Source organism: Balaenoptera musculus, chromosome 5 (assembly GCF_009873245.2).
Source record: "Balaenoptera musculus isolate JJ_BM4_2016_0621 chromosome 5, mBalMus1.pri.v3, whole genome shotgun sequence".
NCBI classification, from domain to species: domain Eukaryota; kingdom Metazoa; phylum Chordata; class Mammalia; order Artiodactyla; family Balaenopteridae; genus Balaenoptera; species Balaenoptera musculus.
Genome location: NC_045789.1, coordinates 64,208,349 through 64,234,974, shown reverse-complemented (window position 1 = coordinate 64,234,974; position 26,626 = coordinate 64,208,349). Strand labels below are relative to the sequence as shown.

Genomic DNA, 26,626 nt, shown 5'->3' with positions numbered 1-26,626 from the left:
TGGGCAACCTTAATAGAGGGATGGCTCCTGCGCTGTCATACTTGGCCATTGTAATTCAGAATGTGAAATGACATTTACATTTTCTTAGTAGTCTTGATAGGAGTTTTGAATTTTGTAAACAACTGAGACTAATGGGAGGATTTCTTTTTCTCACCGTATGAAGCCATGGAATTTGCTTTAATGATTAACACGTATATTAGAAGCAATCATTATATCATCTAAACTGAATCTCTCTTTTTTTCTTAGTAGCAATTTTTTTTTTTAATGGACAAGATCATTACCATAAGTTGATTCTGTGGTTTTGATTCCCTTAGATATAGGGGAGGACTTTCCTCTGAGTAACAATAACTGTTGTATATATTTGAACAATAGATTTGGATACTAGTCTATCAAGCTTGATAGACAACTGAGCAAATATGACTACTAGGTAACAAACCTAAAAAAGAAGAGCTCTTAAACCCAGACATGTACTTACCACCTCAAGTTAAGGATTGATTTAAATCATCTGCCTGCCCATGAGCCCAATCATTCATTAAAGGTTAAAATGGCCTAAATATTGACACTTTTAACATTCTTTCCCAGAGTTGCTGTTCGTGCAGCATACAACAATTTATTTATTTATTTATTTATTTATAAATTTATTTTTGGCTGCGTTGGGTCTTTGTTGCTGCATGAGGGCTTTCTCTAGTTGCGGCAAGTGGGGGCTACTCTTTGTTGCGGTGAGCAGGCTTCTCATTGCGGTGGCTTCTCTTGTTGTGGAGCACGAGCTCTAGGTGTGTGGGCTTCAGTAATTGTGGCTTGCGGGCTCTAGAGCACAGGCTCAGTAGTTGTGACGCACGGGCTTAGTTGCTCAGCGGCACGTCGAATCTTCCCAGACCAGGGCTTGAACCCGTGTCCCCTGCATTGGCAGCTGGATTCTTAACCACTGTGCCCCCAGGGAAGTCTACAATTTATTCTTTTACCTGTTTTAATTGAATCTTCCTGGTCAAACCCAGAGGGAATGTGGAGAAAACAGTACAGGTTTAAACACGGCAAGTGCATTTCAGGTCCAGGCTCCATTACGGATTGGCAGCATGACCTAACTTGTTAAGTTACTTAACTGCTATGAGCCTCTACTTCTTTCACTGTAAAATGTGAATAATAACAGCTACCTCAAAAATTTTATGTATGGTTAAGTGAGATAATATGTAAAATACGTCGGGGACTTCCCTGGTAGTCCAGTGGCTAAGACTCCATGCTCCCAATGCAGGTGACCTGGGTTCTATCCCTGGTCAGGGAACTAGATCCCACATGCATACTGCAGCTAAGAGTTTGCATGCCGCAGCTAAAGATCCCGTGTGCTGCAACTAAGACCTGGCACAGCCAAAATAAATAAATAAATAAATATTTTTAAATAAATAAATAAAACACTCAGCATGATACAGGGTTTCCATAAATGTAGGTTCCCTTTACATATGGATACATACATATGTACATACATACATAGATACATACATAAGATCAAAGATCTTCAGTCCTTTCCTGATAAGGAAAATTTGATCTTATTAGAGGTTTAGATGGGGATTGGAGGTACTAATATTGTAGCCCAAAGATGAGCATTATGATAAACCCATGCAGGTTTCCAGGAGATATTTTAATTCACGTTAGTGCTATGATGTAATAACACGTCCAGGAGAGGCGGTATAGCATAGTGGTTAAGTGAGCAGCGTAAAGAGTTCAGACAGTGTGGGTTAGAAACCCTGCTTTACCTAGTACTAGCTGATGTAACGCCTGTGTCTCAGTGTTGTTATCTGTTTCATTGGATGAACATCATACCTTATCAGGTGCTATGAGGATTAAGCAGAAAGAAAATGAATTTATAATGCCTGACCTAAAGTAGGTCTTGCAAACTGTGGTAAAATATACACACATAAAATTTACCATGTTAACCATTTTTAAGTGTACGATTCAGTGGCATTCAGGTACACTGACAATGTTGTGCAACCATCACCACTATCAATTTCTGGAACTTTTTCATCATTTCAGACAGAACCTCTGACCCATTAAACAATAACTCTCCCCTGATAACCTCTATTCTACTTTCTGTCTCTATGAATTTGCCTATTTTAGGTACCTCATATAAGTGGAATTATACAATTTTCACCTTTATTTCACTTAGCATAATGTTTTTATGAATCATTCATCATGCTGTAGCATATATCAGAATTCCTTCCTTTTTGTGACTGAATAGTAATTCATTGTATGTAAACTATATTTTGTCTGTCCACTACACTCATCTGTTGTTAGACACTTGGGTTATTTCCCCCTTTTTGGCTCTTGTTAATAATGATACTATGAACTTTGGTGTACAAATATCTGTTTGAGACCTTGCTTTCAGTTCTTTTGTGTATATACTTAGAGTGGAATTGCTGGATCATATAGCTTATAATACATTGTAACTATTATTAGAGAGGTTGTTATTTTTCAAGGCCGCCACATAAACTAGCTCTTTATCTTAGTTTTCCAGTAACAGTTTGTGTAAGAGTGAAGAGAGGACAGGCAAATATTTTCTTTGCTCTTGGCCAGATTGGCCTCCATGTTCCTGCTGCTACCTGTTGAATGCTTTTCTCAAGGACTCTTTGCTTTAAATATGGAGAGAAAAAGGCTGTCCAAAATTTAGGGCTGTATCTTATTATGATAAATAGATTAATATTTTACAAGGCCCATATAAGCCCGGACCATAGAATGAGAATTCTGCCACCAGATCTGATTTAGAGATAATTTAGTGCCACTTAGTCATGTGCCTTGTGCAAAGTTAGGTGCACAGTGGCAGAGGAGATAGTATTTTTTGAACAGATAAATGATGGTAAAAACATTGGGACCCAGATTTTTTGAACCAGCTTGCCTTGCAACATTAACATGAAATATTCCTGAATATTCTGATAAGCAGTAGAAAGCCATATTAATACTTTTTTTCCTACTTCTGCCTTTTTAAAAAAAAATTACATTTGTTTTTGATAGTGCCATTTAAGGGTAATGCATTTGGCTACATAGTCTTTTTGTTTTGTTTTTTGTAAAGGGTAGAACTTTATTAGGCCTCAGATCTCCCTTTTTTAAATACAATTTTAATGCTTTTTTTTCTTTTTGTCATCAATCTGTAGGTATCAAAACTGCTTTCACCAGAAAATGTGGAGAGACAGCTTTCATTGCACCTAAGTGTGAAATGATTCCAATTGAATGGGTTTGTAGAAGAATAGCAACTGGTTCTTTTCTCAAAAGAAATCCTGGTGTCAAGGAAGGATATAAGTTCTACCCACCTAAAGTAGAGATGTTTTTCAAGGTAATTATTTTATACCTCCCTGTCTTACTATAACATAGCAACAAGTTTATTACAAAGTCAAAAGATTTAAATATTATCAAAGCTTTTGATACTACAGTTGTCATTCCAGAAATATTTGTCAAAAATGTACACTTTAATTAGCAATGATAATTCAGATTTTTAAAAGAAAACCATTGAAAATCTGCTTATCTTATTTTGGACCAAGATGACTAACAAAATGAACAAATTAAAATTAGCAGTTACAAGTCACTGGAAGAGCCTTTCCCAGAAGCATGGAGTGACACTTTCTTCTCAGGAAAAGGTGTTTTTTCTTTTTGGAGGCGGGTTGCGGGATCTTAGTTCCCCAACCAGGGATTGACGGCGTGCCCTCGGCAGTGAAAGCTCGGAGTCCTAACCACTGGACAGCCAGGGAATTCCCAGGAACAGGTTGGTGGGAAGCCTGGGTGAAGAAAAGAAGATGAACACAAGAACCAGATTCAAATCACCTGTACTCTTTGAACCCTATTAGGTGAAGCCAGATTGAGGCTTTCACATAATGAGATTGAACTTACTGTTTTCTACAGTCGTGTGGCTGACAGGGTCTTCGTGCTTCAGCCAGGTGTCAGGCCTGAGCCTCTGAGGTAAGAGAGCCGAGTTCAGGACATTGGACCACCAGAGACCTCCTGGCCCCACATAAAATCAATCGGCGAGTGCTCTCCCAGAGATCTCTGTCTCAGTGCTAAGACCCTGCTCCACCCAACGACAAGCAAACTCCAGTGCTGGACACACCATGCCAAACAACTAGCAAGACAGGAACACAACCCCACCCATTAGCAGAGAGGCTGCCTAAAATCATAATAAGGTCACAGACACCCCAAAACACACCACCAGACGTGGTCTTGCCCACCAGAAAAACAAGGTCCAGCCTTATCCAACAGAACACAGGCACCACTCCCCTCCACCAGGAAGCCTACACAACCCACTGAACCAACCTTACCCACTGAGGGCAGACACCAAAAACAACAGGAACTACGAATGTGCAGCCTGCGAAAAGGAGACGCCAAACACAGTAAGTTAAGTAAAATGAGAAGACAGAGAAATATGCAGCAGATGAAGGAGCAAGGTAAAAACCTACCAGACCAAACAAATGAGGAGGAAATAGGCAGTCCACCTGAAAAAGAATTCAAAATAATGATAGTAAAGATGATCTAAAATCTTGGAAATAGAATGGAGAAAACGCAAGAAATGTTTAACAAGGACCTAGAAGAAATAAAGAGCAAACAAACAATGATGAACAACACAGTAAATGAAATTAAAAATTCTCTAGAAGGAATCAATAGCAGAATAACTGAGGCAAAAGATGGGATAAGTGACCTGGAAGATAAAATAGTGGAAATAACTACTACAGAGCAGAATAAAGAGAAAAGAATGAAAAGAATTGAAGACAGTCTCAGAGACCTCTGGGACAACATTAAACGCACCAACATTCAAATTATAGGGGTCCCAGAAGAAGAAGAGGGAAAAAAAGGGACTGAGAAAATATTTGAAGAGATTATAGTTGAAAACTTCCCTAATATGGGAAAGGAAATAGTCAATCAAGTCTAGGAAGTGCAGAGTCCCATATAGGATAAATGCAAGGAGAAACATGCCAAGACACATATTAATCAAGCTATCAGAAATTAAATGCAAAAAAAAAATATTAAAAACAGCAAGGGAAAAGCAACAAATAACATACAAGGGAATCCCCATAAGGTTAACAGCTGATCTTTCAGCAGAAACTCTGCAAGCCAGAAGGGAGTGGCAGGACATATTTAAAGTGATGAAAGGGAAAAACCTACAACCAAGGTTACTCTACCCGGCAAGGATCTCATTCAGATTCGACGGCTAAATTAAAACCTTTACAGATAAGCAAAAGCTAAGAGAATTCAGCACCACCAAACCAGCTTTACAACAAATGCTAAAGGAACTTCTCTAGACAGGAAACACAAGAGAAGGAAAAGACCTACAATAACATACCCAAAAAATTAAGAAAATAGTAATAGGAACATACATATCAATAATTACCATAAAAGTAAATGGATTAAATGCTCCAACCAAAAGACATAGACTGGCTGAATGGATACAAAAACAAGACCCGTATTTATGCTGTCTACAAGAGACCCACTTCAGACCTATGGACACATACAGACTGAAAGTGAGGGGATGGAAAAGGATATTCCATGCAAATGGAAATCAAAAGAAAGCTACAGTAGCAAATCTCATATCAGACAAAAATAGACTTAAAAATAAAGACTATTACAAGAGACAAGGACACTACGGAATGATCAAGGGATCAATCTAAGAAGAAGATATAACAGTTGTAAATATTTACGCACTCAACATAAGAGCATCTCAATACATAAGGCAAATGGTAACAGCCATAAAAGGGAAAATCGACAGTAACAATAATAGTATGGGACTTTAACACCCCACTTTCACCAATGGACAGATAAACCAAAATGAAAATAAATAAGGAAACTCATGCTTTAAATGACACATTAAGCAGGATGGACTTAATTGATATTTACAGGACATTCCATCCAAAAACAACAGAATACACTTCTCAAGTGCTTATGGAACATTCTCCAGGATAGACCATATCTTGGGTCACAAATCAAGCCTTGGTAAATTTAAGAAAATTGAAATCATATCAAGTATCTTTTCCAGCCACAACGCTGAGACTAGATATCAATTACAGGAAAAACACTGTAAAAAAATACAAACACATGGAGGCTAAAAAATACAGTACTAAATAACCAAGAGTTCACTGAAGAAATCAAAGAGGAAATCAGAAAATACCTAGAAACAAATGACAATGAAAACACGACAACCCAAAACCTATGGGATGCAACAAAAGCAGTTCTAAGAGGGAAGTTTATAGCAATACAAGCCTACCTCAAGAAACAAGAAATATCTCAAATAAACAACCTACCCTTACACCTAAAGCAATTAGAGAAAGAAGAACAAAAAAACCCCCGAAGTTAGCAGAAGGAAAGAAATCATAAAGATCAGAGCAGAAATAAATGAAAAGAAATGAAGGAAACAGTAGCAAAGATCAATAAAACTAAAAGCTGGTTCTTTGAGAAGATAAACAAAATTGATAAACCATTAGCCAGACTCATCAAAAAAAAAGGGGAGAAGACTCAAATCAACAGAATTAGAAATGAAAAAGGAGAAGTAACAACTGACACTGCAGAAATACAAAGGATCATGAGAGATGACTACAAGCCACTATATGCCAATAAAATGGACAATCTGGAAGAAATGGAGAAATTCTTAGAAAAACACAACCTTCCAAGACTGAACCAGAAAGAAATAGAAAATATAAACAGATCAATCACAGACACTGAAATTGAGACTCTGATTAAAAATCTTCCAACAAACAAAAGCCCAGGACCAGATGGCTTCACAGGTGAATTCTATCAAACATTTAGAGAAGAGCTAACGCCTATCCTTCTCAAACTCTTCATAAATATAGCAGAGGGAGGAACACTCCCAAACTCATTCTACAAGGCTACCATCACCCTGATACCAAAACCAAACAAAGATGTCACAAAAAAAGAAAACTATGGGTCAGTATCACTGATGAACATAGAGGCAAAAATCCTCAACAAAATACAAGCAAACAAACTCCAACAGCACGTTAAAAGGATCATACACCATGATCAAGTGGGGTTTATCCCAGGAATGCAAGGGTTCTTCAATATATGCAAATCAGTCAGTGTGATACACCATATTAACAAATTGAAGAAGAAAAACCATATGATCATCTCAATAGATGCAGAAAAAGTTTTTGACAAAATTCAACACCCATTTATGATTAAAAACTCTCCAGAAAGTAGGCATAGAGGGAACTTACCTCAACATAATAAAGGCCATATATGACAAACCCACAACAAACATCATTCTCAGTGGTGAAAAACTGAAGCCCTTTCCACTAAGATCAGGAATAAGACAAAGTTGCCCACTCTCACCACTATTATTCAACATAATTTTGGAAGTTTTAGCCACAGCAATCAGAGAAGAAAAAGAAATAAAAGGAATCCAAATCAGAAAAGAAGAAGTAAAACTGTCACTGTTTGCAGATGACATGATAGTATACATAGAGAATCCTAAAGATGCTACCAGAAAACTACTAGAGCTAATCAATGAATTTGGTAATGTTGCAGGATACAAAATTAATGCTCAGAAATCTCTTGCATTCCGATACACTGATGATGAAAAAATCTGAGAGAGAAATTAAGGAAACACTCCCGTTTACCATTGCAACAAAAAGAATAAAATACCTAGGAATAAACCTACCTAGGGACACAAAAGACCTGTATGCAGAAAACTATAAAACACTGTTGAAAGAAATTAAAGATGATACAAACAGATGGAGAGATATACCGTGTTCTTGGATTGGAAGAATCAACATTGTGAAAATGACTCTACTACCCAAAGCAATCTACAGATTCAATGCAATCCCTATCAAACTACCACTGGCATTTTTCACAGAACTAGCACAAAAAATTTCACAATTTGTATGGAAACACAAAAGTCCCTGAATAGCCAAAGCAATCTTGAGAAAGAAAAATGGAGCTGGAGGAATCAGGCTCCCTGGCTTTAGACTATACTACAAAGGTACAGTAATAAGACAGTATGGTACTGGCACAAAAACAGAAATATAGATCAATGGAACAGGATAGAAAGCCCAGAGATAAACCCATGCACCTATGGTCATCTTATCTTTGCTAAAAGAGGCAAGAGTATACAATGGAGAAAAGACAACCTCTTCAGTAAGTGCTGCTGGGAAAACTGGACAGCTACATGTAAAGGAATGAAATTAGAACACTCACTAACACCATATACAAAAATAAACTCAAAATGGATTAAAGACCTAAATGTAAGGCCAGACACTATAAAACTCTTAAAGGAAAACATAGGCAGAACACTCTATGACATAAATCACAGCAAGGTCCTTTTTTACCCACCTCCTAGAGAAATGGAAATAAAAACAAAAATAAACAAATGGGACCTAATGAAACTTAAAAGCTTTTGCACAGCCAAGGAAACCATAAACAAGATGAAAAGACAACCCTCAGAATGGGAGAAAATATTTGCAAACGAAGCAACTGACAAAGGATTAATCTCCAAAATATATAAGCAGCTCATGCAGCTCAATATCAAAAAACAAACAACCCAATCCAAAAATGGGCAGAAGACCTAAATAGACATTTCTCCAAAGAAGATATACAGATTGCCAAGAAGCACATGAAAGAATGGTCAACATCATTAATCATTAGAGAAATGCAAATCAAAACTACAATGAGGTATCACCTCACACCAGTCAGAATGGCCAACATCAAAAAATCTAGAAACAATAAATGCTGGAGAGGGTGTGGAGAAAAGGGAACCCTCTTTCACTGTTGGTGGGAATGTAAATTGATACAGCCACTATGGAGAACAGTATGGAGGTTCCTTAAAAAACTAAAAATAGAACTACCATATGACCCAGCAATCCCACTACTGGGCATATACCCTGAGGAAACCATAATTCAAAAAGGGACATGTACCACAGTATTCACTGTAGCACTATTTACAATAGCCAGGACATGGAAGCAATCTAAGTGTGCAGTGGCAGATGAATGGGTAAAGAAGATGTGGCACATATATACAATGGAATATTACTCAGCCATAAAAAGAAACGAAATTGAGTTATTTGTAGCGAGGTGGATGGACCTAGAGTCTGTCATATAGAGTGAAGTAAGTCAGAAAGAGAAGAACAAATACTGTATGCTTACACATATATATGGAATCTTAAAAAAAAAAAGTTCTGAAGAACCTAGGGGCAGGACAGGAAAAAAGACACAGTTGTAGAGATTGGACTTGAGGACACGGGGATGGGGAAGGGTAAGCTGGGTCGAAGTGAGAGAGTGGCATTGACATATATACACTACCGAATGTAAAATAGATAGCTAGTGGGAAGCTGCTGCATAGTATAGGGAGAACAGCTTGGTGCTTTGTTACCACCTAGAGGGGTGGGATAGGGAGGGTAGGAGGGAGACACAAGAGGGAAGGGTTAGGGGGATATATGTATACGTATAGCTGATTCACTTTGTTATACAGCAGAAATTAACACAATGTAAAGCAATTACACTCCAATAAAGATGTTAAAAAAATAAATAAATAAAAAGTACAATTAGCAGTTATTAGGAAGAAGAGAAAAGTAACAATTCAGTAAATTTTTAAATCTATTATTGAAGAGTTTGAAGTAAAGGCTAATATGGGGACCTTTTTATATTCTTTTTTTTTTGGCCACACTATGCGGCTTGTAGGATCTCAGTTCCCCGACCAGGGATTGGACCCAGGCCATGGTAGTAAAAGCCTGGAATCCTAACTACTATGCACCAGGGAACTCCCAAGGGATCATTTTATAGTCTAATATAGAAAAACTGTTACTCTCAATGTTTCTTATAAGCAAAAACATACAATAAAGGATGTAGGAATCAACGGTCATGAATTTGTATTGGTTTTCTTTATTGACACTGCTTTTTTCTTTTCATCTTTGTTTATGCTGTTAAGTATATTTCTTCTATTTCAGAAGCGATGTTATTGTTGCTTTTTATTTTATTTATTTATTTATTTTTTTTATGGGCTGCGCTGTGCAACTTGTGGGATCTTAGTTCTCCAACCAGGGGTTGAACCCAGGCCCTCGGCAGTAAAAGCATGGAGTCCTAACCCCTGGACCACCAGGGAATTCCCTGCTGTTGCACTTTTATTCAGTGAACTGCACAGCTTAAAGCATTGTCTTATAATTATACAAATCAAGAATCCATAAAAGAAAAATTTCATGTTCAGTTGGGACACTACTTAGAATAAAATGAAAGTATTGTATTTTTTCACCCATCTCTTTACTTTGCACGAAGTCTCTTGAATTATCAAGTAATGTCCCTGAAGACTTATAGTCTTGTATGAATTCTTATCAAAAATAAGGTCAGGGGATTATGAAAGTTGCATTCTGCAAAGATTTTGGTGGACTAAAATGTGTTTTGGCCTTCTTACCATCTCTGTTGCCTCTGATTAAGGAACGATAAAAATCACAAACTTGTATTTAAATTATTTATATATGGAAAGCAAATTCTTTACAAATACTTTGACATAGAATAAGTTACCCCAAAATTTTGAATTTTAAAGTAGCTATTGAAAATAGAAGAGTTTAAAATGATTGCTGTGAATTAAAGGGTATTTTAAACAAACATTAAATCTTTAGAGAAAATGAATATTTCTGAGGAATTTATCATGCTCAAGGGACAAAGGACTTCAGTTTATCTGAAAAGTTCAAAATTTTTGTACTTAATTGTACTTCTATACTTTTTTCTCAGGATGATGCTAATAATGATCCACAGTGGTCTGAGGAACAGCTAATTGCTGCAAATTTTTGCTTTGCTGGACTTGTTATAGGCCAAACTGAAGTGGATATCATGAGTCATGCTACACAGGCTATTTTTGAAATACTGGAGAAATCCTGGTTGCCCCAGAACTGTACACTGGTTGATATGAAGGTACAAATGAAATGGAGTTTTGAAAGTAAAGGTTATAACCGAGAAATGTCTTTGTAGTAATTTTGAAAAACTCTTTGGTGATGTGCTATTTCTAGATTGAATTTGGTGTTGATGTAACCACCAAAGAAATTGTTCTTGCTGATGTTATTGATAATGATTCCTGGAGACTCTGGCCATCAGGAGATCGAAGCCAACAAAAAGACAAACAGGTAGGTTATGCTTCAGGTTTTCTTTAATCCTTTGCAAGATCAGGCTGGGATAGAGAAGGGGAAGATGGGAGGAAAAGAAAAGTCAGTTATTGTTACTTATGATATGAACCTGAGTTGTTGATTGCTATTTATTTTTAAAGATAAATATCTCTTACGTTTCATATATCATGGAAAAAAGATAGGAGTGATACTTCACATTTATGAAGCAGATTTCTCATTTATTATCTTAATAGACTCACGCAGAGTAAGTATTATCCTTGTTTGGCTAATTGAAAACTAAGGCTCTAAGATGATAGATACCTTCACAGTTACAAGAGTAAGTGGCAGATCTGGAACTTGGGTCCTGCAGATCTTATCAGGCTCCATATCTGCTCTTTCCTATGAAAAACAAAATTAGGGCAAGACTCTCTCTATACTTAATACATAAGAATTGTCAGGGCAGCTAATTGTAGTTGCTGGTGTAGTAACTCAGATGAAAATACAAGTATACATCACCATCTGAACTTTCTCTAGTCTAATTCAGGAAATGAATTTGTTGACTCACATACATTTTCAGATATATCCTTTGCTATGCAAACTCTTCATAATCTGTACCCAAAACTCAGAAACCAAATAATTTTAGATGGGAAGAATATTACTAATAGAATACTTTACCCAGTCTTCTTTTCTATCAGAAAACTCTGGCTCTTTGCACTGACTTAGGTCTGGGAATTGGGTGAGAGGTAGTGAGTCTCTATAATGGTGGCTCACATCAGTCATCTCTGCTTACTAGATCTAGTTGCTGGGTGTTTTTTGGGGGAGGGAGTAGGGGGAGGTCATGCACATCTAGTGCTTGTATTCTAAACTTTCTATCTTATTTTCTAGTCGTATCGTGACCTCAAGGAAGTAACTCCTGAAGGGCTGCAGATGGTAAAGAAAAATTTTGAGTGGGTTGCAGAAAGAGTAGAGGTAAACCTTTTGTAATAAATCAGTACTGTATTGTATGTTTTTCTCCAAGAAAATCTTGCTTCAAAAAGAAAAAAAAAAAAAAATGAGAGGGTGCAGTGCTTTTCTTTTTTCCAGTGAGTTTAAAGAAAGGAGCACCTTTAAAAAATGTACCAGATGAACTATCCTCACTGGCGTACTGGAACTCCCTGCTGTGAAACTGGCCAGTCCTCATTTCCCAAATCCTGTTGGGGAAACCTGGAATCCTTTCCTCCCTGCCCCCTACAGGAGAAGCCTTACATTTCTTACCCACCTCTCCACTGCTACTCAGAGTTCCACTAGCAAGAGTTTAGAATTGGAACTCCATGTGACATTAAAATGTCACTCTAAAATTTATGGTATTATTATTAGTATAATTCCATGGAAATTGAATGGGGTTTATGGTTATCCAAGGGTAGTAACTACTTTTTAGAACATCATTTCCATAGGAACATGCATTTTGAATTCCAAGCAACTAACTTAAAAAGATTTATAATATGACTTCTATTATGGCTGATTGTACCTTAAAACCCCCATTGAACAGAATGTACTAAAAATCTTCAATGACATATTTTATATTGTAGCTTCCTGAATATTAATTAAAAGGTTTGAGTATTTATCCTTGCTTTTTATTACAATAGTAAACAATTTATCTGATTAAAAATCTTACTCATTAGGTCTTAGTTATGAAGACCACTTTCCTTTATATATAGAGGTTATTTTGAAAAATAAATCCTCTATCATTTTGTTCTGCTTGTCTGTCTTAAATTTGGTCTATTAAAGGAAATATTGTGGCAGGTTGTAATTTTACTATAAACTATAGCTCTGTAAACTGACTATTCTTACAGTACTCATTCCTATATTTATTCATTTTTGTCTTTGCCTTCTTTTGCATATTCATGTTTTTCTTTTCCAGTTGCTTCTGAAACCAGAAAGTCAGTGCAGGGTTGTAGTATTGATGGGCTCAACCTCTGATCTTAGTCACTGTGAAAAAATTAAGAAGACTTGTGGAAATTTTGGCATTCCCTGTGAACTTAGGGTAACATCTGCCCATAAAGGACCAGATGAAACGCTGAGGATTAAAGCTGAGTATGAAGGTAAATGTAGAATAACTAGAGCATTTCAGGAAGTTCTCCTGATTTTGCCCCAAATTTTATGTTTAGATTAATAATGCTGAAAAATAGTTTCGCCACATTCCAAGGGAAAAAATGTGATATTCTAGGCTTTCATGATGTTTACCTCCAAAAGTTTTAAGGTGCTCTAGGAGCTTATAAAAGAATGGACCAGGGAGAAAGAACTGAAAATGTAAGCATGGGAGGAAAATGAAGACTAGAATTAGTCTTTACCTAATCCCCTCAAGCATCGTTTCTAATATGCTGCAACAGAAGACAGGCCCCACGTCAATTACAGAAGGAGGGCCTAGGGTTGAAGCAGCAGATTCTCTCAAGTATCTTTAACGGTCAGCCTTTCCTGGGAGGCAGTCAAACATGAAATTAAGGAATAATTTCAGAATTTAGTATATAAAAGAAATGTCTTGATGGGATAGCATCTAAAATATGGAGCCCTGTAGATTGGAATGTTTCTCAACTGGAAAAAATATTGGTTGAGTATTCCTTCTGAAGGTAGTTGCTATAGGAGCATAGTTACTGAATTTTGGAGGGTTTTTTTTTTTTCAGGGGGTGGGTGGGAATGTCTCAGACCTCTTTGATAAGCTAATAAAAGCCAGATCTCTTTCTCCAGAAAAATGCAAACATAAAATTTTGGATTCTAAGTTAGGAATCACTGTTATAGGAAACAAAGGAATAACTTATGAATTTATGAAAAAATAAAATATTTATGAGGTATGTTTAAAAATATATTGAAGGGTCTTAAATATTTGGGTACTATATTATTGAATTCAGTTCCTCAACTCTTATTTCAAGAAGTGTCACTAAACGCATATATGTGGAACCTAGAAAAATGGTACAGATGAACCAGTTTGCAGGGCAGAAATCGAGACACAGATGTAGAGAACAAACATATGGACACCAAGGGGGGAAAGCGGCGGGGGGGTGGGGATGGTGGTGTGATGAATTGGGCGATTGGGATTGACATGTATACACTGATGTGTATAAAATTGATGACTAATAAGGACCTGCTGTATAAAAAAATAAATAAGATAAAATTGAAAAATTAAAAAAAAAAAAAAGAAGTCACTAAACCTCTAGTCTCTATTAATTGTGTCTCCCATACCCTGTTGGTTGAAAGACACCAGGAGAGATGCCGCTTCAGGTGGTGTCATTCTTTGCTTCAGCGAGCCAAAGTAGCAATAGTAGAGGGGGCCTTTGAACCATTCCCTCACTCACACCCTGGTGTTATACCTCCTTTGTACTACAGATCTCAAAGATGGCCAAACTTCTTCTTGCTACTTCATTACTTGATATACAGTAAGTGGCAGAGTGAACCTTATATTTTGAATATATATTTAATAATAGTGTCAATATAGTGCCTTTTCTGGAGACTATTGTTAAAGAACTCAAGGAGTTACTACACATGGGCCTTTTTTTTTTTTTTAACCTATCTTTAAATCTCTTGAGTGCTTAGCCTAATTATAAACTTGTAATCTGCCTAGGGGATGGCATTCCTACTGTATTTGTGGCAGTGGCAGGCAGAAGCAATGGTTTAGGACCAGTGATGTCTGGTAACACAGCATATCCAGTTATCAGCTGTCCTCCCCTCACTCCAGACTGGGGAGCTCAGGATGTGTGGTCTTCTCTTCGATTACCCAGTGGTAAGATAATTGAATTTTTAAAAAACGTTTATTAAAAAGTTTCAAATATGCACTGTAGTAGAGAGAATAACATAATGAAATCTCACGTACCCGTTACCCAGCTTCAGAAATTAACGTCTTGCTGTATCTATAGCCCTCTCCTGCTGGATTATTTAAAGCAGATCTGAGAGATTATGGCATTTTATACTTCAATATTTACGTATGCCTTTCTAAATGATAAAGACCCTAGTTTTAAAATCATAATTATGATACCATATTCACACCTAAGAAAAATTAATGGTAATTTCTTAAAATCTAATTTCCAATTAGTGTTAAAGTTTTTCCAGTTGTCTCATTTGTTTTTATAGTTTGTTTATTCAAATTAAGATCCAACATAGCCCTTATATTGCACTTAGTTTATATATCTCTTAAGTCTCTTTTAATCTTCCTTTTTTTTTTTCCTCTTTCATTTCTCCTATAGAATTTTCTGCATTCTGGATTTAGCTGATTACATTCCTGGGTGTTGTTTAACATGCTCTTCCATCCCCTATTTTCTGTAAAGTGGTGGTAAAGTCTGTAGTTAGATCAAGTTCAGATTTGGTTTTGGTTTTGGTTTTGGTTTTGGTTTTTTTCCCCACCCAGGAATACATCACTCATGGTATTTTGTTGTTTTGTTTTGTTTTGTTTTTTGTAAATGTGATTGTTACTTCTGTAGAAGAAATAAAATATTTAAAAATTAGGGATTAGAATAATTAAAACCAAGGAAGTTTCATCAGTTGGCTGGCTGAGCAGGATCTCATAAAATAACAATATTGTTGTGTGCTCATCATGGTCCAAGATAATGATCTGATCTACAAGGCCTGAGTGTCAATACTGTTTCAGTAAGAGTCGATCTGCTTATTACTTAATAAACCTCATATTTTTCTCAGTCGTGTAAGTGTAAATCCGCTCTTGATATGTGTTAAGTAATTGTGCCCTCTGACATGTTCCCATATGGACTGGCTTCTCTCTAGGCCTGCTGCACTGCTCTTGTCTTAGGATCTCTCTCTACAGCATCCTGGACATTCATTTTGCCTTTCTCTAGTCTCGGATCTCCTGTTTCCTAGGTCCCATATCTTTACCTTCTTGGTTTACTTTTTGTTGGAGAGCATTCTAGGGAACTTCCTGAGGAAAAGGTACAGAAGATAAACTTTTTGAGACCTTGTATACCTAAAACGTTTTTATTGTAGCTCAGTCTGATTTGATAATTTAGGAATAGAATTCGAGGTTGAAAACTATTTTCTGTCAGAATTTTTTCTTTTTTTAATTTATTTATTTTATTTATTTTTGGCTGCGTTGGGTCTTTGTTGCTGCTCGCGGGCTTTCTCTAGTTGCCGTGAGCAGGGACTACTCTTCATTGCAGTGTGCGGGCTTCTCATTGCGGTGGCTTCTCTTGTTGCGGAGCTCGGGCTCTAGGCGCACGGGCTTCAGTAGTTGTGGTGGGCGGGCTCAGTAGTTGTGGTGCGTGAGCTTAGTTGCTCCGTGGCATGTGGGATCTTCCTGGACCAGGGCTCGAACCTGTGTTCCCTGCATCAGCAGGCGGATTCTTAACCACTGCGCTACCAGGGAAGCCCTGTCAGAATTTTGAGGTCATTACCTCTCTGTCTTCTAGCTTCCAGAGTTATTGAGAACTCCAGTGCCCTTCCACCATTCTGGTTCTAGGTCATTTATGAATTTTCTTTCTGGAAACTTCTTGGATCTTTTATCAATCCATTATTCTTAAATTTCACGAAGATGCATCTTGGTGAGTCTGTTTTCATCCTGGGCTTGTAGTGGGCTCTTTTAATCTGGAACTTTGATTCTTTAGGCGTGGGAAATTTTCTTGAATTACTTAATAATTTCTTTCTGCCTCCATTTTCTTTCTTCTTTCATTTTTGGATTTACTTTTCACCGCCTTGATTTCTATTTTGTTTTCTTATTCTTTTTTTTTTTTTTTTTTAATATTTATTTATTTTATTTTTGGCTGTGCCGGGTCTTAGTTGTGGCCTGCGGACTTCGTAGTTGCGGCACACAGGATCTTCACTGTGACATGCGGACTCTTAGTTGCAGCATGCATGTGGGATCTAGTTCCCCGACCAAGAATCGAACCCGGGCCCCCTGCATTGGGAGTGTGGAGTCTTACCCACTGGACCACCAGGGAAGTCCCTGTTTTCTTATTCTTGTTGCCATACTTTCTGGAAGATCTCTTCAACTTTACATTTCAACCCATCTATTGAGCTTTTCATTTTGAACGTGGTATTTTGAATTTCTTACAGCTCTTTTTGTTCTCTGGTCTCCCCCTACCACCTCCCCAAACATCCTTTTCTTGTTTAATCTTTGCAATAACCTCTTCTATCTCTCTGAGATTATTGTTCCTTTCATATTAGTTCCTTTCCATAGCTGTTTGCTAAGCCTTGGCTGTTTTCTCTTGTTTAAGAATGGCACTGTAAAAACCAATTGGAGGGACTTCCCTAATGGTCCAGTGGCTAAGACTTCACGCTCCCAGTGCAGGGGGCACAGGTTTGATCCCTGGTCAGGGAACTAGATCCCACATGCATGCTGCAACTAAAAGATCCCACGTGCTGCAATGAAGATCCCGCACACAGCAACGAAGATCCTGCGTGCCGCAACTAAGACCTGGTACGGCCAAATAAATAAATATAAATTTTTTTTTTTAAAAAGTGTTATAAAAAACCAATTGGAAGCTCTGCAAGTGGGTAGGACTTGTCAAAAGTGGCCTCCAGGGCTTCCCTGGTGGCGCAGTGGTTGAGAATCTGCCTGCCAATGCAGGGCACACGGGTTTGAGCCCTGGTCTGGGAAGATCCCACGTGCCGCGGAGCAACTGGGCCCGTGAGCCACAATTACTGAGCCTGCGCGTCTGGAGCCTGTGCTCCGCAACAAGAGAGGCCGAGATAGTGAGAGGCCCGCGCACCGCGATGAAGAGTGGCCCCCGCTTGCCACAACTAGAGGAAGCCCTGACACAGAAACGAAGACCCAACACAGCCAAAAATAAAAATAATAAATAAATAATAAATAAAATTTAAAAAAAAAAAAAGTGGCCTCCACTGTGAGTGATCTTGTAGGGTCATTCTTTGAATAACCCCTCACATCAGTGTCTTTGATCTTTTCTCATGTGTTGGCCAGAATTACCAGAGAACCTTTTTAGTCTCAGTCTCCTGCCTGAGTTTGTTAACGTGTGCAAATTTAATCCCATGTTTTCACCGTGGCATTCCTTGCTTCACCTGTGCCCAGTTGGCACAGAAGTCTGGACTAAAGTCTGTTTTGCCTCCAGAAGAATTAAAAATTCTGCCACGGTGCAGAAGGGGCCATTGTTCAGGTACATAGAGTGGGGAGGAGGATCTGATGGCCTTACTTCTTCTTGACTTTCACTCAGTCTTCTTCTTTTTAGCCCCATTTTCCACCTGATTCCTCCCCTAAAAGGTATCTGGTGTCACCAATTCCTCAACCTTTGAGTGGGTTCTGTAATGTCAGGTTGCTTCTCATCTTTCCCTGCTTCTAGTTAGGATTAAATTTTCTTGGTCTGCTAAGTTAGTTACTACTCCATTTGCCAAAATGTTATTGCTGTTATCTCTTTGTGTATGTTTATATCTGTTTTCTTTATTCCCTTTACTGTTGTTTTTATAGGTTTCAGAGATACATACATCTTGTGAGTAACCTATCTTTAGCTAGACTGATCTGATTATATCAACTTCCCAAGTTAAAAATCTATAACTATAGATGAAACTATACCCAAATTTATGCCAGAGGAATAGTATAGATATTATTATCCATGGAGCTTAGAAAAAGGAATTTTGAGCAAATATGTGGCAGTTTTTACCTAGTAATATCCAAGGAGAGACAGAACCTAGAATATTTTTAGATTCTGATCATTAGAATTGGGGAGAATCTTTTGAGGAACGTTTTCACAGTGGCCTGTGTAAGATCCTGAAAACTCCATTCCTCTTGCTCTTACGGCATGCTCACCAGGTAACTTAATTTTTTGCTAATTAGGTTTTCTTGACATCAGAAAGTGAGTCATGGGCAGTAGGCACAGGTATTTCAGTTGCTAGAGTGGAATACTCTACCTAGTTTACTACTACTAATAATAATGGTTGACATTCATTGAGTATTTACTATGTGTCAAGCACTGCTCCAAGCACTTTATCTGTATTAACTCATTGAATCCTCACATAAGGTAGCTACTAGTTATCATTCCCATGTTACAGATAAGGACACTAAAATTAATTTGGCTGATGTTGGTTATGTAGTAAGTAGCAGAGCTGTGTAAATTGATTTATTAATACAAATTAAATCTTGTGATTTATACCTTAGTCTGTTCTTATTGGGGATAGTGAGAGTCAAAGAGCCTGATGAATTCCAAGAGTATTTAGGGAAATTGGAGCTTTTGGATCTATAACCTATTTAGTCCTTGACTCTAATGACACAGACATAATAGTACCACCTCAAGAAACTGCCTGAGCAAACCTGTGGCCCCCGAGGAAGTTACTTTCTTAGTCTACTGTCTTTTAGATCTTATTACTATTGAATTTATTTATAATATTTCTTAAAATTATTTTATGGATTTGACTTTTCCACTGCTTAAAAATGTTAGAATAATTCAAGTGCAAAAACAAAAGGAATAACTAGAAAATTACCAAAACAATGAACATACCTCAGGTTTGTCTAAGAACAGATGATTCTACCTCATTCCCTGTTTTATTTCTATTGCGTTTCACCAGGGATTTAAAGGAATAATGTATGTGAAATGAACTTTGAAAAAGGTAAATTTCTTTGCAAGTGGATTCAGTGAGAAGAGTGATAGTTGTATATAAAATATCTGTTCCTGGCTGATAAATATTACTTATCATCTTATAATCACTTTATCACTCTAAAGAGTAAAGATGGAAACTCCTTCCACAGATCTTACTTCAGACAAGGATAATATAGTAGCTGTATTGTCTGTGGCTAGCAGGGCTTCTGAGAGTATAAAATAGTTGGGTAAGTGGTATTTTCATTATTAATTTACAGCTCAATTTTCTGTCTTTTCTTTTATGAATAGGTCTTGGCTGTTCAACCATACTTTCTCCAGAAGGATCAGCTCAGTTTGCTGCTCAGATATTTGGATTAAACAACCATTTGATTTGGGCCAAACTGCGAGCAAGTGTATTGAACACCTGGATTTCCTTGAAGCAGGCTGACAAGAAAATCAGAGAGGGCAATTTATAAGAAAGAACATCATTGCATTTTTTAGGAGAAAAACTATAAATTTCTAGTTTAGCTGCAGAAAAAAAAAATCAAGTAAGATGAAAAGATTTTAAATCAATCAGAGAAAACAAAATTTATAAGTGAATAAATGCTTCTCTAGATTCATGAATTAGTAGAATAAATGTACATATATATTAGTATTTCTTTATAAGTAGTGAAATTACTATACATTTAAAATTAATCTCTTACCCATATATGGTCATTGTTAGGTAGGCAGTATAATTAAATATATTTCTTAAATGATAATAATGTCCTATTATAGAGCTAGCTCTAAAGTTACTACTTGACGTTCTACATCTCAGTCTGTAAGTTTTAGAAACTTAAAATGGTTGTATCTTAGGGTGGTTAAGGGCAATATAGTCCTCTTTCACATTATGATCTTTACAAAACTCTAGGGCATGGTTTTTTATTTGCAGTCAGTATGTCAGAAAATGATGTTGTATTTATCCCTAGCTATAGCTAGAGATGATGTTTGGGTTTGATATTGCCTTTTTAAAGAAAAGCTGAGATTGACGCTGGGGGTAAGAAAGACATGAAATAAGATGAAGGGGCACTGTGGAAACCATGGAGAGACTTCTGAGAACTTCTCTGTTAAGTGTCAGGGCAATTTCCCATGGAAAAGAAGTAGAGTCACCTTTGCCATTGCAAATGAGTTAGTAAATCTTACTTGGCTCTGTAGGTCATAAAATTCTTTTAATTCTGATAACATATTTTAGCCAGACTAACAATCTCCAACCTACCATCATTTTCAGAAATTGGAATCTCCCAGTTAATACCCATAACTAGTTTCTTTCTTGTAATAGTATTAAGTCTAGGCAGTATACCCAGCAAAATGCACTTCTAAAGGAGCAGTTGTTACTGAGAGGTATGATAGTTCATCATGAGTCTATAAACCATATTTGGAAATATCAGTGTTACATTATGCAGCCTTGAGGATTTTATAGATCATTAAACTTTAATCCAGGTGTCTATGAACCTCTTAAGCTTACATGTAAAATTTTATGTATATGTTCACTTCTGTGAGAAGGGGGCAATCAATTTTTACCAAAAAGATGTGTCCCCGCCAAAATGTTAAGAATCTCTGCTACAGATGAAATCTTTTTTTTTTTTTTTAAAGACTGTGGTGTGGGATGGAGTTTTTTTTTTTTTTTTTAATTTATTTATTTATTTTTGGCTGTGTTGGGTCTTCATTTCTGTGCAAGGGCTTTCTCTAGTTGTGGCAAGCGGGGGCCACTCTTCATCGCAGTGCGCGGGCCTCCCACCATCGCGGCCTCTCTCGTTGCGGAGCACAGGCTCCAGACGCGCAGGCTCAGCAGTTGTGGCTCACGGGCCCAGTCGCTCCGCGGCACGTGGGATCCTCCCAGACCAGGGCTCGAACCCGTGTCCCCTGCATTAGCAGGCAGACTCTCAACCACTGCGCCACCAGGGAAGCCCCTACAGATGAAATCTTGATAAAACTTTTGCCACTGGCCTACACTGCCTATGCTTTTTCACCTCCCTCTCAACTGTTAACAAGCTGGCATCTCATCACTTCCTTCACCTGATTGCTGTTGGGTATGACTGACCTAACTTCCTTTCTTGGGCTATACACCAAGTTGTTCCAACCTCAATCTTAATCATTCCTCATATTTTACTCTTTCCCTTAAGTATTGATGTTTCCTACTATTGAGTCCATTGTTTACAAATAATGATAGGATAATTTTAATTCTTTATAGTGAATGTCTGTAGACTTGTATTTTCAGCTGTCCATTTCTGTCTGAATGCTCCAAACTTAACTCATCTTTCACCAAGCCTATATCTGGCTGCACTCACTGTCCCAAATCAGAAGCTTAATCTTATTCTTGATGTTTTTCTCTGACCTTTCATTTCTAACTCATCACCAAGTCTTGAATTTACCCTGTTTACCCATCCACTGTACAGAAACCTCAAGCAAGGGTCAAATTCTGTATTACTAGCCTGATGTAGGTCTTCATTCTTAACCCAGCCTTTCTGAGGTTGATTGTCCAAGGACTTACAACAAAAACTCTTAAATAAATGTATTTTGCAACATAGACTCCTTTGAAAATATGAATGCTGTTGACCCTCTCCCTAGAAAATTGCACAGTATGTTTACTAACAGGTTCCATTTGTTCCTGGGTTCCTTGAAGCCTATCCATAGTCTGTAGGTTAAAATTGCTGTTGTAACCCATCAAGGGAACTTGCTTTCCTCTTTTTCAGACTGTTGCATATCTGTACCTTTTGTTCTTAGAATGTTCTCATTTGTCATTAAAATCTACTTGTTAGTTACTAGAGCTTCATCTTCGCTTTCTCCATGAAACCTTCCCTGATAAACCTTCCAGCTACAGTGGCTACAAGTACTTTCTCTGTTGGATTGTAAGCTCCCAAAGAGGAGAAAACGTAATTTTACGGTTTATTTCCCTTACATTGTCTTATGGTCTGATGTGCTAATGCCTAGCTGTCTGTCAGAAATGGAATTATAAAAATCATGTACTGCTTTATTTTCTAAAGTTAGATCACAAGAACAGTTAAAAAGATTTGATTTTAACATCTTTGAACTTGGGCTTCATAGTCTCTGAATAGTCACTGGCTGGCTGCTATTTCAGCTGTTCTGTCCCTGCCTAGAAAAAGCTCCACCTGTTTCTGTGCAGTACATAAAAATTTCAAACACTGATTGAGACTCGTAGATAGGACTTACCTTTATCAATGGTCATTATTAGTTTCTTAATAGAGTACATATATCCTCAGTAGTATAGTTCATCAGTGCTAGAGTAAATACTTGTTTGAAAGTATTTTAACTGTTATAAAAAGTAATTTACACAAACCTACCTGGTTTGCCATCTTTGGGTGTTTATACTTTCTGTGGGCTTATAGTTAAATAGAGGAAGAAAAATTGTGTCCGAATAATGCTGTACTTAAACTTTATATCTTAAAGCCACACTTAGAATTGCTTTAATGCCTTCTGAAATTTAAACAAAGCAGCCAAATAAAAGACAAGGATAAGCTCTTGTGTGAAGCTTTATTCATTCATCCATGTGTGAAATACATGTTTTGCCTTATTTTATTCTAGGCCCTAGGAAAGCAACACTGAACAGAGACAAGGCCCTCGCCCTCACAAAAGTTACATTTTATTGGGGATAACAAACCATAAAAGATAAATCAGATAGATTCAGGGAGGTATAAGTGCACATGAAGAACACCCAAGGTGAGAGGACAGTGATGGGGTAAGAGGAAGGTTTTTAAGGAGAGCAGGGCAATGGTGTAAAAGAGGAAGCCATGCAAAGATACGGGGAAATAGTTTCCCAGACTAAAAGAACAGAAAGTAAAACAGCTTTGCCTTTCTGAGGACCTGCAAACATGCTAATATTGCTGGAGCTCTGTGAGCAAGGGTAAGAGTGGAAGGAGATGTTGATGTAAGCAAAGGCTAGATAACTTAGGGCCTACAGATCACACTGAAGTGTGTCAGGAAAAACCATTGGTAAGTTTGAGCAGGGGCTGACATGATGTATTCAACAGGTTTTAAAGTATTCTCTGGCTGTTGTGTGGATTAGAGGAGAAGCAAGGAGATTGGTTAAGAAGCTGCTGTAGTCCAGTTGAGAGAAGATGTGACCTTCAACAAGTTACTTAAATTTCTTGTGCCTCAATTTCCTCGTGTGTAAAGTAGGACTAATACTACCTACCTCAAGGTGATTATGAGAACTAAATGAGTCAATATATGTAAAGTATATCCTAGCACATGAATGTGTAATGTAAAAATCTATTTGGCTGACTGTATAGAATGAGTGGAGTTGATTCCATGAAAATTACCTTGAATTTGATATTCCCTTCAGCTGATTTAATTTCTAAAAATAGGAAAAAAGGGCAGAGAGCATAATGTGACTTAAATAAAACATGACGTGCCATAGAACATCCACAATTTCTCCCCGCCATCTTCAGCCCAGCAGTCCTTGGAAAGCCAATGGAAACGCTTACTTATAATGGTGCCTTTTGCATTTAACTCCTCACAACCTCAAATACTTGGAGTGGGGTTGTTAACCCAGCATTGTGGTACAATGAAAACAGCAGTAGAATGGGAATGAAAAGATTTCCTTGGGCACATTTCTCTTTGAGCTTCAGTAACTCCTTGCACTCTGTCCTCAATCCCTCTTACCTTTCCTTACTTTTCTTCATAGAATTTATTACCACCAAACATGGTATATATTTGTTTATTGCCTCTCTCTCCCAACTAGAAAATACATTCCATGAGTACACTAGGTTGTCTTTTTGTTGTTAATTGTATCCCAAGCGACTAGTATTGATATAATGCCTGACATTGGCATTTAGAAGGCACTCTATTTTTGGAATGAATATATGTGCAAATTCCCATAGGTATGGCAACATGGAACCATACATAACTAAATATTAGAGGAGTATAACATGCAAGGGGAGTAGACAGTAACAAAAGATCATAAAGGACCTTCCATACTAGGCTTTGTAGTTTGGATTTTATCCTGAGGATAGAAGAGTGACATCAGGTATATGCTTTAAAACATCACTCTGGGGCTTCCCTGGTGGAGCACTGGTTAAGAATCCGCCTGCCAATGCAAGGGACACGGGTTCGATCTCTGGTCCGGGAAAATCCCACATTCCACGGAGCAACTAAGCTCATGCACCACAACTACTGAGCCTGCCCACCACAACTACTGAAGCCCGTGCGCCTAGAGCCCGTGCTCCGCAACAAGAGAAGCCACCGCAATGAGAAGCCTGCACGCCGCAACAAAGAGCAGCCCCCACTTGCTGCAACTAGAGAAAGCCCACGTGCAGCAACAAAGACCCAACGCAGCCTAAAATAAATAAATTTATTTTTTTTAAAAATCACTCTGGTTTGGAAGGCTCCTGTTTCAAAAGGGGCAAATTAAATCCATACATTTATATCTTGTTTGCCACAAAACCCCATTAAAAATGACAGAAGAAACAAACACAGGAATCCACAGCAGAGGAATTCTGAGGAAATTTCTAGAAGCTACAAAGTCTATGAGATCAGACTGATATAGAATCTAAACTGTGAATCCTTAACATAAAGTCAATGTTCTGAAAAGAGAGAAATGCACTACTAAGGCAGTGGTTCTTAGCTTTTGGAGGGAGACAGAGGAGTTGGTATAAACACCTTTGGAGAATCCAATGGAAGCTACAAAATCTTTCCTCAGAAAAATTCTAATAAAATTTTGGGTATACCAAATGTCTTCCAGAACTCCCTTAAACCCTCTGAAATCCAGGCATAATTGGCTTGAAATACACGACAGTTCCACAGCTAGTAGAAGTCCACAGCCCTTCTCATGATTTTTACTAATTCACAGAGATTATATCCTCCTGAGCTAGAGCTCATTGGATCATTAGTGCTGTTTTTGCATTGTACATATTAACCAGACATGAAATGTGACAGGCACCATAGGATATAGCCATAAGCTAGACATAGTTTCTGCTCACAAGGAACTCACAGATTAAGGGAGAAATAAGCAAAAACTCATTTAGTTAAAAAGTTGAGTACCAACTATATGCCAGGGAGTGCGCTAGATCCTAGGGATGCTGCAGTGAGCAAGGCAAATATAGTCCTTGGCCTCATGGAAATTACAGTCCATCTGGAGAGAGACAGGCCTTAAACGATGAGCAGTGCTCAGAAGCAGAGAGCTCCATAAGAGAGTGTAATGGGGAACCTTGCAGAGTCTGCAAAGTCAAAGAGGTAACCTTTAACCTGGAACCAGAAGGATACAGAAATATTGAAGGATGAAAAGGAATTAACTAGTGTGCCGAGAAAGAGAGGAGGGGGGAAGAGGCAGGAACTGGTAGGATCGTGACCAGAAATGAGCCTGCAGAGTAGGCGTTCAATAAAATGTCCTGTCGTTCTCATCAAGAGTGAGTACTCAGTAGGTACTCGGTTTTGACAAGCACATCTTGATATTTAAGGTCTTAGAAAAACTCTAAATCCCCTATGTCTCTGTGTTACTTGAGTGCTTACTATGACAGGATGCAGGAAGTATCGTTTATCCCTAGAACAATTATATATTATCCCTATTTTACAGCCGGGAAAACTGGGACTCTGATAACACGTTCACAAGTCAGACATCTAGTGCGTCACATAAGCCAGGAACTGAACCTGGGTATTCTCACGCCAAAACACATCACCCTTTCAGCCTTATTGCCAACTGCTCCTGAAATGCAGCCCAAAGGGTAGCCAGGAGGTTTTCACCAAACGTGCTTTGCACTTGGAGATTCTTTTCTTCTTCTTTGCCTTTCCTCATATTCGCTTCTCTGACTGAACTTCACCCAGAACCAACCCCAGGTTTTCCTAATCACCTTTCAAGATCCCAGTCAAATACCAATTCCTCTATGAAGTATTCCCAGGCAGCAAGAAGCCGTCTCTCTCCCCCTCCCCTTCTCTCCCATTCCTTCAGATGACCCCCTACGGTTTCTAGTTGGTATTTTACCACGCCATAGACCTGTTATTTATTTTCCATAGACCTTCGCCCAGCTCCGCCTCTAGGGACCTGGACACTTCTCCGCCCCC

At 37.9% G+C, this 26,626-nt stretch overlaps 1 protein-coding gene across 2 annotated transcripts in view; it reads left to right on the top strand.

The window, feature by feature from the left end:
• The window catches only part of PAICS (phosphoribosylaminoimidazole carboxylase and phosphoribosylaminoimidazolesuccinocarboxamide synthase), a 31,140-nt gene extending 10,966 nt beyond the window's left edge, over window positions 1-20,174 (top strand). The window contains exons 4-10 of one of the 2 annotated variants that reach the window (XM_036853575.1): window positions 3,141-3,319; window positions 10,702-10,881; window positions 10,977-11,090; window positions 11,955-12,038; window positions 12,970-13,150; window positions 14,665-14,823; window positions 19,880-20,174. In XM_036853575.1, the coding sequence (XP_036709470.1) occupies window positions 3,141-3,319; window positions 10,702-10,881; window positions 10,977-11,090; window positions 11,955-12,038; window positions 12,970-13,150; window positions 14,665-14,823; window positions 19,880-20,046 (1,064 nt within the window). In that variant the 3' untranslated portion in view covers window positions 20,047-20,174. Of the gene's footprint in view, window positions 1-3,140; window positions 3,320-10,701; window positions 10,882-10,976; window positions 11,091-11,954; window positions 12,039-12,969; window positions 13,151-14,664; window positions 14,824-15,283; window positions 15,731-19,879 lie in introns of those variants that run through there. The other variant, XM_036853576.1, reaches the window with a different exon arrangement.
• The last annotated feature ends 6,452 nt before the right edge of the window (window positions 20,175-26,626 follow it).